The following is a 19338-nucleotide window of genomic DNA, read 5'->3' as shown; positions in this document are numbered from 1 at the left end:
ATTGTTAATAATAAATTAATACATTCGTTAATGTACTTTCTACATTTAAAAAAATTAACAGAAAAGAACTAGCAAAATGCATGTGGCCATTTACTGGAAAAATCTTAAAAACAGATAAGGGAGTTTTGGGATTTTAGGCAGGGAATGGGATTGTGCAAGAGTTAAACTTCACAGGAATGTGCTAAATGTATGTGAAGTTTAGAAGAGGTTAAGTGGTTTGTCCCAAATCACACAGCTACTCGGACTACCAGACTTTCTGAAAGCAATTCTCACTTTATCATGGGAGGAGGGAAGAAGGGGCCTCACCGTTATATTTTCCAGATCAAGATGCTTGTTGTGCACCGTTTCACAGAGTCTTCGGATCTTCTCTTTAATTTTGTTCATGTCTTTCTCATTCAGCAGCTTAGCTGATGAAGCATCTTGCTCCAGTTCCAAAAGTCGAATCATCAGATCTAGGCTCGCTCTATCCAGATCCATGTTCAAACGGTCTCTGCTCAGTATGTACATGAGGGCAGCTGTACAGAGAGACAGATTCTTCAACACACCAAAAAGAGAGAGAAAAAGTAATTACTGACTATCTCGGGAAATAAGTCCGTCACTGACATTTGTTTACAAGTTAAAATGCAAAAACTCGTGTTCCTGTCATGTTGGAAACTTTGAAAACATTTTATTCAGTGGTCTCTCTGAAATATTCGAGGGAGACGCATTTACTAAATAAAGCACAGTTCCTTAAAATTTTTCCCTTCTCACTCATGTAAATCAGTTGAACCTGTGGATTTTTAAAAAATTTAATGGTTTATAATAAAAAAATTTTTTTTCCCTTCTATGGACCTTTTTTAAGCAATTGCTTCAAAGCTGGAAAAACACAAAACAAAGTACATTTTTGGCTATATGTACTAAATGGTTTATAGAACTTTTTTTTTTTTTTTTTCTTCAGGGCCCATGCACACACCCAAAAGACAAAGAGAGACAGAGGGACAGGGGACCAGAAAGACAGAGAGAGACAGAGGGATAGAGCGAGAAATCACCTCCCAGTGGGGATGGCCACACCGCAATCCCTTCTCCTCCATTCTCCTCTCGGGATCTTGGGCACGCACACATACACGCCTGGCCTGAGTTTAAGCCACCAGGTCCTGGATTCAAACCATGGTCGACTACACGAGAGTCCAGCAACAGAGCCATTACGCTAACTGCTGGTTCCAAGAACATTTTTCCATCTATCTTATTTTTCTTCAGATTTCAATACATAGTAGCCAAATTCCAGTTTAAAATCAATAATGTGGGCCAGCTGGTGGCACGTTGGTGAAGATGGCTGGACACTGCCGTGCCAACTCTGAGACTCAGGCCTCAACCTGGAAGCCGGCAAATGTGTACACACATGCTCAAAACACTCTAAGGAGACAGAGGGAAACAGAACTGCAGAACGACCAGGTCCCATGGGGTGGGGGTGCTTTCTCATTTTCTCATGAGCACACAGGCCTTTTGAGGGGAGAAATTGTTTACAGTTTTTGTCAAAGGACACGTATGCTCCTTCTGGAGACAAAGACACAGAGAGGAAAAGTGAGGCACCACCCCCAGGGCCCATGGCCATGCCACAATCCCTTGTCCTCCATTCTATTCTTCAGGCTTGGGGCACACATGCACACACAAGGCATTGATTTTTAACCTGCCAGGTCTTGTGGTCAGTAGTGTGGGAGTCCAGTGGCTTAACCCCCATGCTACCTATCGGCCCCAGGAAATCATATTTAAAAAAATTAAAAATAAAATAAAATAAATGTGAATGTTCTTAAAACCCACATCAAAAATAGCATCCCCCACCCCCCACAAAATAAACACAGCTGAGTTTAAAATGTGCCTATAAACTCAGGATGCTGAAATAATATATGCATTCATTTCTTTAAAATAAACTACTCAGGCCAGCAGGTGACATAATGGTTAAGGTGCTGGACTCCCACATCGTCAACCATGGTTCAAGTCCCAAACTTGGTTTTTCTTACTTGTACAATCAGTAATTTCCCGATGCTTACTAGTACACTACACCAAGTGTGCCTATGTGCCAAAAATCCCGAGAGGAGAATAAAGGAGAAGGGAGAGCAGGATAGCCATCCCCCAAGGAGGTGATTTCTCACTTTCCCTCTCACTGTCTGTCTCTCTGCCAAGTGCAGGTGCCATATGGCAAAAACCTTAACTATTTTTTTAATTAAAATAAATAAATAAACCAATCAAGTCTGAGTGAGCCAAGTGGTTTCTTTGAACCATTACTACCATGTGCTTTCAAAGTCACTCAGCCCAAGCACACTGCCCATATTGTGTGTCATATTCTGCAAGTGTTGAAGACAATGTGGCTGTGGCTGCCCACCAGTGTTCAAGGGGGGCACTGCAAGGACAGCACCACCCGGCACCTAGCCAGGCTTCCCACACCTGCAGATGCTCAATGCCCACATACAAGTGAGCTTCGTAAAATTTGTGGAAAATGAGTACATGAAATCCTGGATGGCAAAAATTTTTTTCCACTAAAATAAACATATACTTTAATTTCATTTTTCCATCAAAGTTTAGAAATCCCCTTATATAAAATAGTATAGTATTGGCATATAAACTACACACATCCTTTAATTCATATGTTAATAAGTCATCTCTAGATTACTTAGAATAGCTAATACAATGTAAATGCCATGTAAATAGCTTTATGCTGCACTGTTAATGATCACACTGTTATTCTTTCCCCCCTAAATATTTTCCATCCATAGTTGGTGGAGTCCATTGATGCAAAACCCACAGATGTGGAGGGCTGACTACTTGAGCTAAATTTAGTACACTCCAACGTTTGAAATATCCTGCTATGCTCATTTTAATGCATAAAATACAACTAAGGATTTAAACTTTGAACTCCCAGAATAATTTCAAAGTAAGTGACTGATTAAATGTTTACACAGCAATTAGGTTTTGGAAACTAGGGTGCCACACCAGAGGCCACAGGAGGACACAGTAATGCCTCAGTCCCACCTTAACTGTGTAACAACAAAGCAATCCGCTTTCCCTCTCTCCCCCTCACTCCTCATGATCGTATCTGCTAGGATTTGCTAATGGCACTACGTTTCAGAAGACTTCGATTAAGGATGTGTCACTTAATCTGTGTTTGGAACATAAATTCCTTGAACAAAAATATACTAAAATACCTAACTGACATAACTAGCAAAGACGATTTCTTCCTACTAACTTTTGACAACGTGAAATCTGACTTTTATTACGCACACGTATTACAAAGAGAAAAACATAAAAGGCAGTGAAAACAAAGTTTATTCCCTGCCAAAATGGGGTGATATATGACTTTATGTTGGAAAAAATAATTTTTTTTAAAAATTAAGGTTATGTTTTAGACCTTTCTTTTTTGTTTTGAGAGGTTTTTGCTATAGGGTGTATGGGATCTCCAGAAAGACTGAGAGAGAGAGAGAGAGACAGAAAGTAAGAAATCAACCCCCAGAGTGGATGGCCACACCATAATCCCTTCTCCTCCATTCTCCTCTCAGGATCTTAGGTACGCACACACAAGTGCCTGGAGTTGAGTTTAAGTCACCAGTCCGGGACTCGAATTGCGGTCAGCTACATGGGAGTCCAGCGATGTAGCCATTACGCCATCTGAAGGCCCCATATATTAGAACTTTCAAAAATGCAGTTGATAGGGAATCAGCAGTTAGCGTAATGGCTATGTCGCTGGACTCCCACGTAGTTGACCGCGGTTTGCGTCCCAGACCCGGTGGCTTAAAACTCACGCCGGGCGCATGTGCGTGCCCAAGATCCCGAGAGGAGAATGAAGGAGAAGGGATTGCGGCGTGACCATCCCCCCTGAGGGGTGATTTCTCGCTTGGAAGGCGCATAGGCCCTATAGAAAAAATCCCTCCAAAAAAAAAAAAAAAAGGAGTTGATAGAAGATTCTCATTAGTACCTTCTGATTAGCAAAAGTCACGCTCACATATTTAAATAGACACTATGATACATGAGCCATGAAAAGTGACTGAAAAAATTTTTTGAGCTTTTTTTTTTTTTTTTTTTTTTGCTATAGGGTACATGCGTTCTCCAGAAAGAGAGAGAGAGACAAAGAGACAGAAAGCAAGAAATCACCCTCCCTGGGGGAATGGCCACGCCGCAATCCCTTCTCCTCCATTCTCTTCTCGGGATCTTGGGCACGCACACACACGCCCGGAGTGAGTTTAAGCCACCAGGTCTGGGACTCGAATGTCGTCGACTATATGAGTCTAGCAACATAGCGATTATGCCATCTGCTCGTCCCGAAAACTGAATAAAATTTTAATAGTATAAATTTACAAATTAAGAAAACAAAAAATATTGTCATGAGAAAATAATTAAGTGATTTATTAAGCAAAAACTTGTCAATAAACTCCAAAAAGTCAGCATATAATACAAACCCAATCTGTAATTACAATATACCTAGGTGCCAGCAGACGGCACAGTAGTTAAAGCTTTGGACTCACACTTGGTTGACCATAATTCAAAGCCGGACCCAGGGGCTTGAAACTCATGCTAGGCATGAGTATGTGGGCGCACGAAATCCTGAGAAGAGAATGAAGGTGAGGAGACTGCAGCACGGCCATCCCCCATAGGGAGTGATTTCTCACTTTCTCTTTGAATCTCAGGTATGTACATGATCCCTATAGCACAAAAATCTCTTAAATTTTTTTTTAAATAAATATTCAGTGAAGCTATTTTTTGATACTCAAATAGGCTAGAATTGTTCATAAATGCTTCTCAATCCCAGAAAATTAAAAATACCTGATGGTGCTGGGAATCATCCAGGGTTTTGAAGACCATTGCTACCATCCCATGTGCTCGCAGGTGCATTCGGAAACTGGGCATGGCACACTTCGTAGCCAAGCTAATAACACTAGAAGAAAACAGAGGAGGTCAGGGGAACTGGAAACAGCTCCGCTATCCATTCAGCAATAGCAAAACAGGCAGTTAGGGGAGGGTGGCAAGGTCAAGCGCTGTCTGTAGAGATCACAGCAGAAAACCACGGGCTGCCTCTTGCAGCAGTGCTCACGGGTTGGTGCTGCTACTCAATAACCTGAGACCATGTAAGGCCAGGACCCTGAACCACCCCAAACGCCAGGCCCAGTAGTGCCTGCCTGTAATCTCAGCTATGGTGAAACCAAGGCAGGGGGACTGCAGCATAGCGAGACTCCATCTTTAAAAAAAAAAAAAGTGGGCAAACCAAATCATTAAAAATATACCCAGTAGGGCTTAGTGTGCAATTGGGCATACTATGTTTAAAAAATAATTAACACTTGCCTGTCTGTAGTGCATTCTTTACATTTTATCACCATTAAAAGAATGAAGTCTTCACTATCTTTCATAATACGTTTCTTATAATGTGAAAATTATAAATAATTTTATTTCAGAGTCCAGTTAAGGTGCAGGACTTCCACATGGCAGACAAGTCCTGGACCTGGTGGTTTGCTTTCTCACTTTCTCTCTCTCTCTCTCTGTGCCACTCTCTAGTGAGCATATATGCCCTATAGCAAACTTAAAGAATAAGAATGAATAAATAAATCATTTAAACCAAAGTAAATAATTATTATATTTCATTGGGTACTCTAACTCACTGGACAAATCAAACACATTCAGTCCACTATGCAAAAATGACCAGATCACAACAGCAATCTTTTTTTTTAGACCACAGATTAGTTTATTTTTAACAGCCATCATGCCATGAATTCATAGGGAATAGGTTCCAGTAGCTCAGGCTCCTTTCCTTTGGTTCTCACACAGTGGGTTCTCTGGGTGGAGAAGCTGGAGCTCCAGTTGAAGCCAGGTACCTTTCTCTTTGGCTTCCTTCTTTTTCTGGTCATTTTCCTTCGCATGTTTTAGTAAGCTGTCTCTGCTCTTAGAATGCTTAATATGCTCAATACGCACATTAATTCTCTTGTCAAGAACCTTGCCCTTAACTTGTTTGTTCACAACACCACCAACAGCATGCTGGGTAACACTGTAGACTCTTCTAGTTTTGCCATGGTAACCTTTGTGGGGCATTCCTTTTTTAACAGTACCCATTCCCTTCATGTCTACAATATCACCTTTCTTGTAGATTGGCATATATGCTGCCAAAGGAGCCACTCCATGTTTTCTAGAAGGCCTAGAGAACACGTATTGGGTGCCTCTCATCTTTCCCTTTGTTGTGTTCGTCATTTTGGTTAATTACTGGAAGATGGCGGTTCCGGCCAAAAGGCACAGCGGCAGTAATCTAACAGCCACCTGAAATGTCTAAAATGTTGAGCTGTACAAAGCTCAGATTCTTTTCCACAGTGTTTCTTTCTTCTTTTAAAAATCTGGAAACTGGGGACCAGCAGATGATGTAATGATTACGTCACTGGACTCCCAGGTAATCAGCCGTGGTTTAAGTCCTGGACCTGGTGGTTGAAAATCCCGGCTGGTGCCCCAAATCCCAAGAGGAGAAGGAGAAGGGATTGCAGCATGGCCATCCCCCTTGTGGGGGTGGGAGGTGGGGTGGGGGTCTTGCTTTCTGTCTCTGTCTTTCCAAGTAGCAGATGTGCACTATAAAAAAAAAAAAAAAAAATCTAGAAACTGAAACCTGTGCTATGCTAAAAATGCTCTGCTTACCCACCTTTCCCACTATCAGGTAGGATCAAATCCTTTAAAGCAGTCCATCACGCCTTCCATACACAGTATATGTATTTCATGGTCTGTATATTCTACGCCCATGACAAGGGAATCAAAAGTGCCTGGCTTTCCTGCTAATAGCCAGTTGTAAAGGTGTAACAAGGTACAGCACGCACACAATTACAGAGCGGAGACCTTACCTAAGGCAGCGTGTGTTGAGAGGCTGAGTGCTCTTTAAGCCACTTAACAAGTACTCGATGTCGTCAGTGAACTCTTGGTTCTCACCAAATTCTACCACATCGTTGAAGTGCTTCACGTGCTGAACAACTGTGTATAACTGCCAAGAAAAAATAAGCCCACCTCTTCTTTAACTATGAATTAACATATTTATATCTACAGGCTCACTGTACTTCACATAGTGTATACAATAGTTCATTATCTGGCAAAAAATATTTTAAAAACATTAGCAGTGATAGGACAAGTTTGTGGTTCAAAACTGTGACTATCAGTGTACTGATACTTGCTCAAGATGTTAAAAGGTTAAGTGTTACATACAAAAATCTAACCACAGGCAGTAAAATCATACAGCTGCTTACTTCTTTGTCTTCTTTCCTGCATTTCAGTGCAGTAACTATATCCTGGTAGGGCTGAGTAGGTACTGTCACAGTTTTTATCACTTTGATTGGTGGTGCAGGAGCCTTAAAAACTCCATCATCTTTTTGATTTGGTTCCTTTGAAGACAGCCTCACCTATTAATAAAGGTATTAAATTAGCTGTTCTAAATATAGAAGTAAAAATAGTAACATCTCACATATCTGGCAAATTGAGCTTGAAAAAAATAAAAAGTAGACAAAGCTTTAGAAAAGGGGAGAGGTGAGGCCTCTGAAAGACCACAGGGGAGACTTTAAACTTCATGCACTACTAGGTAAGGCTTATGTTTTACACACAAGAAGAACCACTCAGGAATACCCTCAGTTCTTTTTAACCCTGTACTTCACACAATTTGTTTTCTCCACGACCACTACAAAGAACAAAAAACCACAACTGCATGCATAAATACCATTAATAAGCAGCTAGGGATGGTACAGAAAAACTACAACATATAAGCAAAAGAATTTTAAAGGCACAGAAATCTGAGATAGCTTAGGGTAGAAATAAATAGCTATAATCAAATTATGGTGTACACAGCACGGTATAATCTATCAACATGCGCGATGATGATTTTAAACTACAAGAGGAGTTTATGATAATCAATTTAAGAAGACTGAGGCCAGTGGGTGGTGCGGTGTTTAAGGGCACTGGACCATAGTTCAAGACCTGGACCTAACAGCTTCCTTTCTCACTTTCTCTCTCTGGTAAACATTAAAATGAATAAATAAATAAAGTTAAATAAAATAATTCTTTAAAAAAAAAAAAAAAAGAGGACAAAGAACCATACATTTTCTTTTGGAAACATCTCTACAACCAATTTCTTCGCTATTATAAAGAACTCATTCCTTTGATGGCTCCAGATAACTATGGCTTTAATGCTATTAATATATGACACTATCAGTCCTTCTGAACAAATAACGTGATTTAAATTATAAAGTATTACTAGGGGCCAGCAGGTGCCATAGTGGTTAAGGCACTAGACTCCAGCAGGCCAACTGTGGTTCAAGTCCCAGACCCAGTGGTTTGAAACACACACCAGGCATGTGTGCCCAAAATGCTGAGAATGGAGGAGAAGGGACTGCAGCATTCCCTTTCGCTCTTGGGGGGTGATTCCTTTCTTCCTTTTATTAAAGAATATTTTGTATGTATGTGAGAAAACAAGCCTCCAAGTCTGGGATTCAAACTGTGGTCAATCTTGTGGGAGTTCAGCGCCCTAACCATGCTACCTGACAGGCAGGGAGGTGGAAGGGAATTCCTTTCTATCTTTCACAAGTGCATGTACCCTCTAACAAAAATCTCTCTTAAAAATTAATAAATGAAAAAAAAAATTAATAAATGAAAGTATTACTGGAATGCGAGAAGAGAGACTCCTCTGAAGTACAATTAAGAACTGAAAGCCGCTTTGGGGACAGTAGATAGCCTGGAGGTTAAGGAGCTGGATCCCACATGGCTGACTCCATGGTTTAAGTCCTAGATGCCGGTGGCTTGGAAAACATGCCAGGCATGTACGCATGCATGCCTAGTATTCTGAGAGGAGAAAGGAAAAAAGGGACTGCAGTGAGGCCACTTCCTAGGGTGGTGACTTCTCACTTTCCCCCTGTCTGGTGAGCACACAGGCCCTATGACAAAAGAAAAAAGAACTGAATGCCACTTTCAGATCCATGTGGAAAAGTCATGACGCATTTTTGCACAGAAAAACACATCCTGACTTACTATGACCCCATAATTTGCAACACTGCTCTTACTGGTTAATATAAACTTTAAATAAGGAAAATTTTGCTCTCAGATTCTAACCACTATCAGTTGTAGGAAATGTGGGTCAGAGTCATATTTTTGAAGGCTTTCCTGTATAACCCAACAGTCCTAGAATTTCTGCTCTCATACCCACAGTCCTCACTCTTCAATGAATTAAACTGAAGCCACTCAATTTCAGCGAAGATGGTCCAAAAAAGGTGTTAAATAGGAAAGTCAGAGGCATATGAACTATGAAATAGGATGGTAGGTGTCCGACTTCTACCTCACTAACAGCATGAAACACGGCAGTGCCGCTGACTTACTGTGACACTCTGAGGTTTCACTACCGGTGGCCCAGGCAGTTCTTCGGAGTCGGGATGGTTCCAATGTCTGGCATTGTACACAGCTTTTGTGGGAGACTAGAGAAACAAGAAAAAGATCAACTGTTTCCACCTGACTCTGCATCCTTATGAAAGTACCTACGGGAGCCAGCAGGTAAGGTGGTTGAGGCGCTAGACTCCCACGTGGCTGAACACCGTTCAAGTATTCTCTCCCTTCTCGCTCTGTGTCTGGCGAGCACACATGCTCTGTAGCAAATTAAACAATAATAATAATAAATAATATTAAAATAACTTTTAAATTAAGATATCGTAATAAACTTAACTATCAGTAAAAATCACCAAGCATGCTTTCAGTACAGAAACATACATCCTCGATGGAGCACAACAGATGTCACCTGGGTGTTCCCATCGCACTCCTGTGCTTGTGGCAGACAAGGCGCATGGCACTCAGCCACAGAGCCTGGCACGTATTACCATGTCTGCAACCAGCACCAACAGAGAAGACGGCCCTGGAAAAGACACCTCTTGCCAAGCTTGTACCAACTGAGCACACATTGTGTTTGTTTGGACATGTTTGTTTGGACATGTTTTTTGACAAAGTCTTACTCCTCACAATACTGGTTCACATACCACGGTGCCTCCCAAGCATTGGAACCCTGCTCATTGAAGTGAACCCTCGGGTCAGACACGGGCCCTAACTCAGAACTGCCGATATGACCAAGGTATATGGCACATAAGCCACACAGTCCACAACACAGTCCACAACACAGCAGGGGAAAAGGAACACCATGGAATGACACACAACGTATGGACACTCTTGCCAGAGGGGATGAAGACACAAGCTACACGATACGGAGCTGCCAGGTCACCTACTGAAACGCTCGAAGAAGAACTTCCACTTTTAACACTTTCAATTTCAGAACTGGATAAATAACTCTGAACCTATAAAATCAAATCCATACAATTTTTTCTGAGAGGTTCTTGCTATAGGGCGCACGTGCTTGCCAAAAAGAGACAGAGACGGAAAGCGAGAAATTAACCCCCAGGGGAGATGGCCATGCCACAATCCCTTCTCCTCCATTCTCCTCTCGGGATCTTGGGCATGCATGCATCCATGCCTGGCATGAGTTTAAGCCATCAGGTCCGGGATTCAAACCTTGGTCGACTACATGGGAGTCCAGCGACATGGCCATTATACTAACTGCTGGTTCCAAAATCCATAGAATTAACCTGTATCCAACTTGCAGCCATTTTAAAAAATAATAATAAAGTTTTGTGGCCTGCAGGGGGCGTGGTGGTTAAAGACACTGGATTTCCACATCACTGACTACGGTTAGAGTCCTGGACCTGGCAGTTTGCTTTCTCACTTTTTCCCTCTTTCTCTTGCTCTGTCCCTCTCTGCTCAAATTGAAATAAATAAAGTTAAATGAAATAATTATTTAAACAATAATAAAGTTGTTTCTACCTATGCTATATTATTCCCCCTTTTGAGAATCCAGCTGTAATTTTCCTAATGCAAATCAGCCTGAAATCAACAAGTAAAACCCGTAATCCAACAGTCTGCCTTACTGACTTAATGCTGTAACAGATAATGCGCAGCAGAGGAATGACAGGACACCTCATCCAAGTAGTTTTTACAGAATTTTGGGGAAAGGTCAAGTTTAGATGAAATTTAAACAGTCTGGGCAGGCTGAAAGCAAAGCCGCACTGTGAATAAAGGGGCCAGCACCAGCTCTGGGCTGCAAGTGGACCAAAGGTCCTGTTTGCTTGGAAACTGTGACATTAAAATAACTGTGGAACACTGTGTCCAGAAATCCCGGCTTTGGAAGCACGGCATCTGGGCTATAAATCAAGCTGTACCTCTGTCAAAGTGGCTTGAGCCCTTTAAGCCAGTGCGTGGGGTGTTTCATTCTTGCTATGATTTCACACAGCAGTTTTGGATAGTCGGAGTTTAATGAGCATTTCTGCCGTAAGAGAGCAACAGTCGAAGTGGATCCTTATGACACTTCTCAGTGGGGCATGTCTTTGAAAGCGATATGTACTCCTGTTAACTTTACAGAAGCTGGCTGGCTGTCACTCCAGCCTGATGGACGTCAGGGCAGATTTTTTATGGTCACAGTTAATTGCTCCTGTCTCATACTTTCACTGGCCATATTAACTTGTCTAAGTGTACACAAACATTCTGTCCTTTTTTACCACCAGTCTTTTTCCCTCTGAGTTTCATTTTAAGTAATTTCTATTGCTTTTTTTTTTTTAAGGTTTTCACCCTACAGCATGTGCACTCACCAGAGAAAGAGAGAAAATGAGACACATACAAGGGTTCCCAGCATGATTTTCAAGCCACCAGGTCCAGGACTCAAACCATGGCTGGCACCTTCACTGCCATGCCATCTGCTTGCCTCCTCTACTGCTATATTGTTAAGTTATTTTGCTTTGTCTGATTTGTTAATCCATCTGTTACACTTTTCATTTGTGAATGTTCGGTTTTGGTCTGGTTTTTATATCGTTCATGTCTACTTAATAAAGTCTCTCTTGTACCTTTTTAAATATGTAGAACACATTTATGATAATATTTTTTTTGAGAGGTTTTTGCTATAAGGGCATGTGTGCTCACCAGAAGGAGACAGACAGAGAGACGGAAAGCGAGAAATCACCCCCTAAGGGGAATGGCCACACCACAATCCTTTCTTCTCTCAGGATCTTGGGCGCAAACGTGCCCGGCGTGAGTTTAAGCCACTGGATCCGGGACCCAAACTGCGGTCAGCTACATGGGAGTCCAGTGACATAGCCAATACGCCAACTGCTGGTCCCTACGATAATTTTTAATATGCATAATTAATACTTCTATCATCTGTATTCTTTATGGGTTTGTTTTTACAGGCTAACTTTTCTCATTATTGGTCACAGTTTCCTGTGTCTTTGCAGGTCTGGTCAATTTTTACTGGATGCTAGACATTTAGAATTTTACTTTTTTGGATATCAGATACTTTCTTATAGGCTTTGGCTTATTCTGAGATGCAGTGAAGTTATATTTAATCCTTTCACAGCTTTTAAATTGTATGTGGGAGAGCAACCTTTAGGGCTACTTCTCCCCAACACATCCGTGAACATTTTACATGATTCCCCTGAACGGTGGGGTTTCCCACCATGGCTAGTGGTAACACGAATTTTCAAGCCCAGGAAAGTAACAGTCCAGGAATTGTTTCTTCTGCTTCTTTCGAGAAAGTCTCCTTCCTGGCTTCAGACAGTTTACACACACACTTGCTCAGCAGTCCAGCCGTGGTTCAGGAGATCGCCAGAGTTCTCTGTTCTGCCCTCGCCTGGCCGGGTGCCCTATGAACTCGAGGTGCCTTAGTCTCCCTGGACCTCCAGCTCTGTCTCCTCAACCGAGAGCTGAGCCTGCTCCTGCAGCACTGTGCCACTACCTGGCAGCTCTGGCAAGTGCAGGGCTCACTTCATGCGTCCCTTCCTCAGGGGTCATGGTACTCTGCCACCTGCTGCCAGTGTCTGGAATGATTACAGTTTGTACAGGCTGTTTCTCGCACAAGAGGAAGCCTGGGCTCTGTAATCCCATCTCTGCTAGAAGGCAAAGCCCTGGCTTCATACATCAGGCGTGACAGTCACTATTCTCCATGCATTGAAGAGTTTAGAAAATTTCCTCATCTTAATTAATGTATGGCTACATTTTCTCTTTACAAGGCAAATTTTCTGGGAAATAAGTTATATAGAAATATTTTGAACTTTCGGGGCCGGCAGGTAGCGTGATGGTTAAAGGTGTCGGACTCCCACATGGCTGACCTTGGTTCAAGTCCCTGACCTGGCAGCCTGCTTTCTCACTTTCTCTCTCACTCCATCCCTCTATGCTCAAATAAAAATAAATAAATGGAAAAAGATAAATAAAATAATTAAAGAAAAAATTTAAGAGAAAAAAGAAGTATTTTGAACTTTCAAACTTTGAAGTCATCTAAACTAAGGAAAATTTAAAAATTAACAATACCAGGGCTCGCAGGTGGTGTGTGGTGACTGAAGGCGCTGGATTCCCACCATGGCCAACCATAGTTTTGAATCCCAAACCTCGTGGCTTGCTCTCTCACTTTCCCTTTCTCTCTCTGGTCAAATTAAGAAATAATAGTAACAAATGGAATTAAATAAATAAATCTTTTTAAAAAACTTAACATTTCCTTTATTATTAAAAGCCTGTCAGAATATAAAGAATATGAAACGTAAGAATTAGATCACAAGGAGAAAATAATTTATATCTTCTGAAGTCTTTTTGACTTTTATCACTTACAGAGATCAATGACTTAATGCCCGGTTTGATATTTAGGTTAAACATTAACTTCATAAAATGAAGACAGATGCTTCTGATTTGAAACAAACACAGGAAAACAGTAATGCCACTCTGAACTCCAGTGGAGGACAAAGACATTCTACCTCACCCAGGAACCTCTTAAAGATACTCCCTGTATTCGTTTTTGTATCTGCAGCACCTAACATAGTCAAAACCACACAGTCTATCAGTTAATAAAACCAGTAACAAAGAAAAGCCAACTAAGCAGACATTCTCCACACCCAGGCTCAGCCAGGACCTATTTGGCTTCAATACCTCTTTGAAGCACCAATCTAGGACTAAATTGATAGCAGTAATTTTTTTTGGGGGGGGGAGAGAGGTTTTTGTTATAGGGTACGTGCACTCACCAGAAAGACACAGAGAAACAGAAAGCGAGAGATCATCCCCTGGGGCGAGGGGGTGGCAGATGGCATGGTGGTTACTGTGCTGAACTCCCACATGGCAGACCATGGTTGAGGTCCCAGACCCCAGCAGCCCAAAAACCACACCAAATAGACAGATAGATAGATAGCTAGATAAATGTATGTTAAAGTGTGTACACACACACCTTCATGGAATCACAGTGTTCTAAGGCAATTCAATATGTAACCATGATTTACATTAATACATTTGAATGGAATTGCCCAGAAGTCCACTATCCAGTGTCATACTGAATAACGAAAGAAAACAAAAATTAAACCCAGAATATTCTTTCCAGAGTCAGACAAAATAGAGTACCACATGGGCCCAGCATTAATACACAGGGTAATGAAGGAAGTAAAGGTATACATATTTGAGAACTGAAACCCACCAGCAGTTTTTTCTTTTTCTTTTCTTTTTTTTTTTTTTTAGCTAAGTCACATGCACTTGCTAGAGGGACAGACAAGAGAAAAATAACGTGAGAAATCACCCCCCAGGAGGATGGCCATGCCTCAATCCCTTCTCCGCCAATCTCCTCTCAGGATTTTGGGTAAACACACACGCACACCTGGCCTGAGTTTCAAGTCAACAGTCTAGGACGTGAACTGCATTCACCCACAAGGGAGTCCAGCACCTTAACCATTACACCATCTGCTGGCGCCACCCAGCATTGGTCTTTATCACAAAATAAGATGGCCAATTATCTCAGATGAAACATAACTTACAGTGTAAGTTACATTAATTATACAGAGAATGCCTTATGAGTAGGAAAGTCAGGCAGAGATGGACTAAAAAGGTAGAAATAGGGACCAGCAGATAGCATGATGGTTAAAGTGCTGGACTCCCACATGGCCAACTATGGTTCAAGTCCTGAAGCTGGTGGCTTGCTTTCTCACTTTCCCTCTCTCTCTCTGGTGAGCAAATAATAATAAATAAAAATTAAGCAATTCTTTTTTAAAAAGCTAGAAATAAAACGAGGATAGGCAGAAAAAAATCATTTAAGTGTATCAGTACACATATAATTGGTGCAAATAACAAGATGTAAGGAAAGAGCCAGCTATCAGACATGGGATAGCATTTCAAAATAAAAGCACTAAAACTGCCAAATGATCAGTAAAACCTTACCTATAAACAGGCACTTAAATCCAGATACATTCCGACCTAATCCCTTAACACCTATCTTTTAATTCCTCCCCACCCCCAGTTTTTGTTTTTGTTCTTGCTACAGGGTCCGTGTACTGTCTGGTGAAAGACAGAGAGGGGCAGAGAGAGAAAATGAGGAAAGTGACAAATCATCCCCCAAGGGGAGTGGTGACGTAGGAACCCCTTCTCCTCCATTCTCCTCTCGGGATCAGGCACATGCACACTCGCCTGGTGTGGTTTCTCCAAGCCTCCGGGATTCCAATCACAAAGCTGACCGTGGAGAATTCAGCCATCTTAGTCCCCATGCCATCTCTGGCCCCACAACTCCTACCTGTCATACTGTCAAGTAAAATCTCAGTTCTGCATCCTCATTTCAACTACGTGCATCACCTGGAGTTTTCTTCACCTTCTCTCTTTTTTGCTAGATACACCGAGTTGTTGAAAAAGTCATCACGTGGTATTTTTCTGTTTCAAAGGTCATTTATTTATATAAATGAACAAAGATCAAGACCAGCCGGTGGTATGGTAGTTAAGGCACTGGACTCCCACATAGCTGACCACAGTTCGAGTCCTGGACCAGGCAGCTTGAAATTCACATAGGATGCATGTGTGCATGAGCACCAAATCCTGAGAGAATGAAGAAGTGATTACTGCATGTCCATCTCCTCTGGGCGGTGGTTTCTCACTTTTCTCAGTGAGCACATGTGCCCGATAGCAAAAATCTCTCTTTATACAAACAAAACACACACACACACACACATAGATCAATCAATGATACACTGCATGTTTTGTTCGATAACCTGCCATCTTTCACTGAGCTTCTTAATCCCTCGTTCATATAATGACCTGTCTTTTTTGGTGAAAAAACTGAACAAGGTACTGATTCACAGGCTCTTCTGAAATGAATGTTATACTATGCAAGGAGTTCTGAAGGCAGCAAACAAGTGCAAATCTGCTGGCACAGGGTCAGGCAAGCATGGTGGGTGTAGTGACACATCTCTTTCAAGCTCCAGTCGTTTCTGACAGGTGATTGAATCTGTGTGTGATCTTGCACCGCCATGATGTAACACTACTCCTTTACGATTAATGAGCTATGGACGTTTCTCAATGATGGATTCGTTCAAACTGTCCAACTGCCGACAGCAGACACTCAAACCGATTGTACTATTCCTTGGCCGGAGCTTAAAAACATGACCTCTTTTAAATCCCACCACACTGAGAACACGACCTTCCTCTGATCAATGTCTGTTTCCAGTGTCGTTTGAGGTGAATCATTACATTGGGACAAAAACTGTCTGCACGTCACATTGAATGATCCACTTCTCATCACCAGCAATCAGTTGCTTCAAAAAAGGATTGTTTTCCACAGGATTTCATTAGGCATCACGATGTTTCTATGTGCCGTCCAACAACCTTCCAGCTTAAAATAAGGAACCAAGTATCGAACTTGCTTACATATCCCACCTGGTTTCTTCAGGAACGCTTGAATGATGGAGGTTCAATGTTCCTACAATCCCTCGTGTCATGTAACGTGTGTTTGACTCATTTACTTTGTCATCAAATTCAGTGGGACCCCCCCCCCCTGTCCGATAGCGTTGAGATTAAAGTCACCAGTGTGGAATTCCGTGAACCATCGTGGGCACTGACGTTCTTGTACAGCACTGTCACCACAAACATAGGCAACTTTTCACAAGCTTGACACACGTTCTTCCCTTTACTCAAGTAAAATGGTAAAATATGGCGAAAATGCAGTTTGTCTTCCATCTTCAACTTGTAAAATTTCCAAACTCAACGGACCAGTAGTTAGCATAATGGCTATGTTGCTGTACTCTCATGTAGCCAACGAAGGTTTGAGTCCCGGACCCAGTGGCTTAAACTCACGCTGGGTGCGTGTGCGTGCGTGCCCAAGTTCCCTGAGAGGAGAATGGAGGAGAAGGGGTTGCGGAGTGGCCATCCCCCCAGGGGGTGATCTCTCGCCTTCTATCTCTCTGTCTGTCTCTGTGTTTCTAGCAAACGCATGCGCCCTATAGCAAAAAAAAAAAACAAACCTCTCCAAGAAAAAAAAATTTTCCAAATTCAACAAATTGCTTATTTTTTTTAAAGAATGAAGCTAGAACTGTCAGCTGTCAAATGCCATAGTAATAACATAGATCCAACCAACTCTAGTACTTCCAAAAATGAACTAGAGTCATCTGTTGCAAAAATGTGTCATGCCTTTTCCGACAACTCTATATTCCCCTGGGAGCCTCAATCCAGACATAACCCTTCTCTATGCTCCTGATGGAATGTTAAGAAAAATCTTCCCACACATCATGCTTAAGATGTTAATGTTTTCTGCCACACGGAAGTGTGCAGAGGGAAGGAGGGATGTTTGGCTAGACCATGTCTGTCATTAAAGTGCAATGACCTGGGCGCCAGCAGATAGCATAGCAGTTATGTCCCACACAGCCAACCGTGGATCGAGTCTCAGACCCAGTGGCTTGAAAATCACACCAGGTGGCATGCATGACCAAGATCCCAGGAGGAGAATGGAGGAAAAGGGATTGAGGTGTGGCCATCCCCTCTTAGGGGTGATTTCTCACTTTCCCTCTATCTCCACCTCTCACTAGTGCACATGCCCTAAGACAAAAAACCTCTTAAAAACAAAACAAAAAAACTGAGATGACCTGTGAACTCAAAAAACTAGTTACATACATGAGGATGTGGCAAATAAGGAGACATGTTGAAGATAATAGGACCCAGATTTCTCAGTCAGCAAAGGGACATAAAATATGGAAAATGAGAAGGGTAAAAGAAAATGTGGAGATTCTCTCTCTCTGCCTGTGGCGCTCAGTTCCTTCCGTGTGGTCACTGGGGAGAAGCTGCTGCTGTGCTGACCGTGCTCTGCCGGACACGGTGTCCATGACGATTGAACTTTCAAGTTTGGGAAGAAACTGACCATCAACCAGATGACTAGAAATCGCTGCAGGACCACAAGAAATATGGGAGAGCAGGAAAATACTTCTCCTCCAAGGGAAAAGGATTACTCGTCTTCATCCACACACAGTTCACGGGAATTCATGGAAATGTCTGACAAAGAATTCAGAACATTCATAATGGCAAAATTAACAGAGATGAAAGAGAAGAGAGACAATGAACTGCTGAAGAGGAAGAAGAAAGAAGTTGTTGAGTTCCAGGAGGTGAGGAAATTCATGCAAGATCTAAAAGAGGAACTTCACACTTTACAAAAGAATCAGATGGAACTGTCAGAGATGAAGGCTATAATACAGGAAGTCAAAATCTCCCTTGAAAGTATTAAAAGCAGACTAGATCATACAGAAAATAGCATCTCAGACATAGAAGAGAGAATTGCTAGCCTAGAAAAATTCACCACGAAGACTGAGAAAATGGCCCAAGAATTTGAGACTAATATACGAGAAATACTAGATACCATCAAATGTCCAAACATCCGGATAGTAGGCATCCCAGAAGGCGAAGAGACTCATAAGGGCACTGATAATCTATTCCATGAGATCCTGCAGGAAAACTTTCCAAACCTAGAGAGGCACTCAAAGATTCAGTCCCAAGAAATACAGAGGACCCCAAATAGAATCAACCCAAGAAGATCTTCTCCAAGACACATTATAGCCAGATTGACCAAAACCACAGACAAAGACAAGATACTAAGATTGGCAAGAGAAAAATGGCAAGTTACCTACAAGGGGTATCCCATCAGACTAACAGCAGATCTCTCATCGGAAACAATGCGAGCAAGGAAAGAATGGGAAAATAAATTCAATGTGTTAAGGGAAGAGCAATTTCAACCGAGAATACTGTACCCAGCAAGATTATCTTTCTTGTGGGAAGAAAAGACACGAACATTCCCAGATAAACAAAACCTGAAAGAATTTACCAGCACCAGACCAGATCTCCAAGAAATTCTTAAGGGAGTGCTATGTCAGTAAAATTAAATGCAGACACACAGAAGTAAGAGTTCAAAAACTAAGAAAATGGGCAACTTAATTGTAGGGACAATGACTGGAGATGAATATTATATCCCAGAATTCAATCTGGAAGATCGAACCTTAACAGAAGAAAGATTAA

The 19338-nt window shown here is 41.8% G+C and overlaps 1 protein-coding gene across 3 annotated transcripts in view; it reads right to left on the bottom strand.

Moving 5' to 3' along the window:
- WAPL (WAPL cohesin release factor) overlaps positions 1 to 19338 on the bottom strand; it is a 91144-nt gene that overhangs the window by 29716 nt on the left and 42090 nt on the right. For 2 of the 3 annotated variants that reach the window (XM_006165496.3, XM_006165497.3), the window contains exons 4-8: positions 9345 to 9440; positions 7233 to 7385; positions 6837 to 6973; positions 4792 to 4903; positions 307 to 534 (exon numbers count right to left, since the gene is read on the bottom strand). In XM_006165496.3, coding sequence (XP_006165558.1) covers positions 307 to 534; positions 4792 to 4903; positions 6837 to 6973; positions 7233 to 7385; positions 9345 to 9440 — 726 coding nt within the window. The remainder of the gene's footprint in view (positions 1 to 306; positions 535 to 4791; positions 4904 to 6836; positions 6974 to 7232; positions 7386 to 9344; positions 9441 to 19338) is intronic. The other variant, XM_014582947.2, reaches the window with a different exon arrangement.

This window comes from Tupaia chinensis, unplaced genomic scaffold (genome assembly GCF_000334495.1).
Source record: "Tupaia chinensis unplaced genomic scaffold, TupChi_1.0 Scaffold143923_1, whole genome shotgun sequence".
NCBI classification, from domain to species: Eukaryota; Metazoa; Chordata; class Mammalia; order Scandentia; family Tupaiidae; genus Tupaia; species Tupaia belangeri.
The sequence above is the reverse complement of the archived record's forward strand: the minus strand, read 5'-3'. Positions and strand labels throughout refer to the sequence as shown.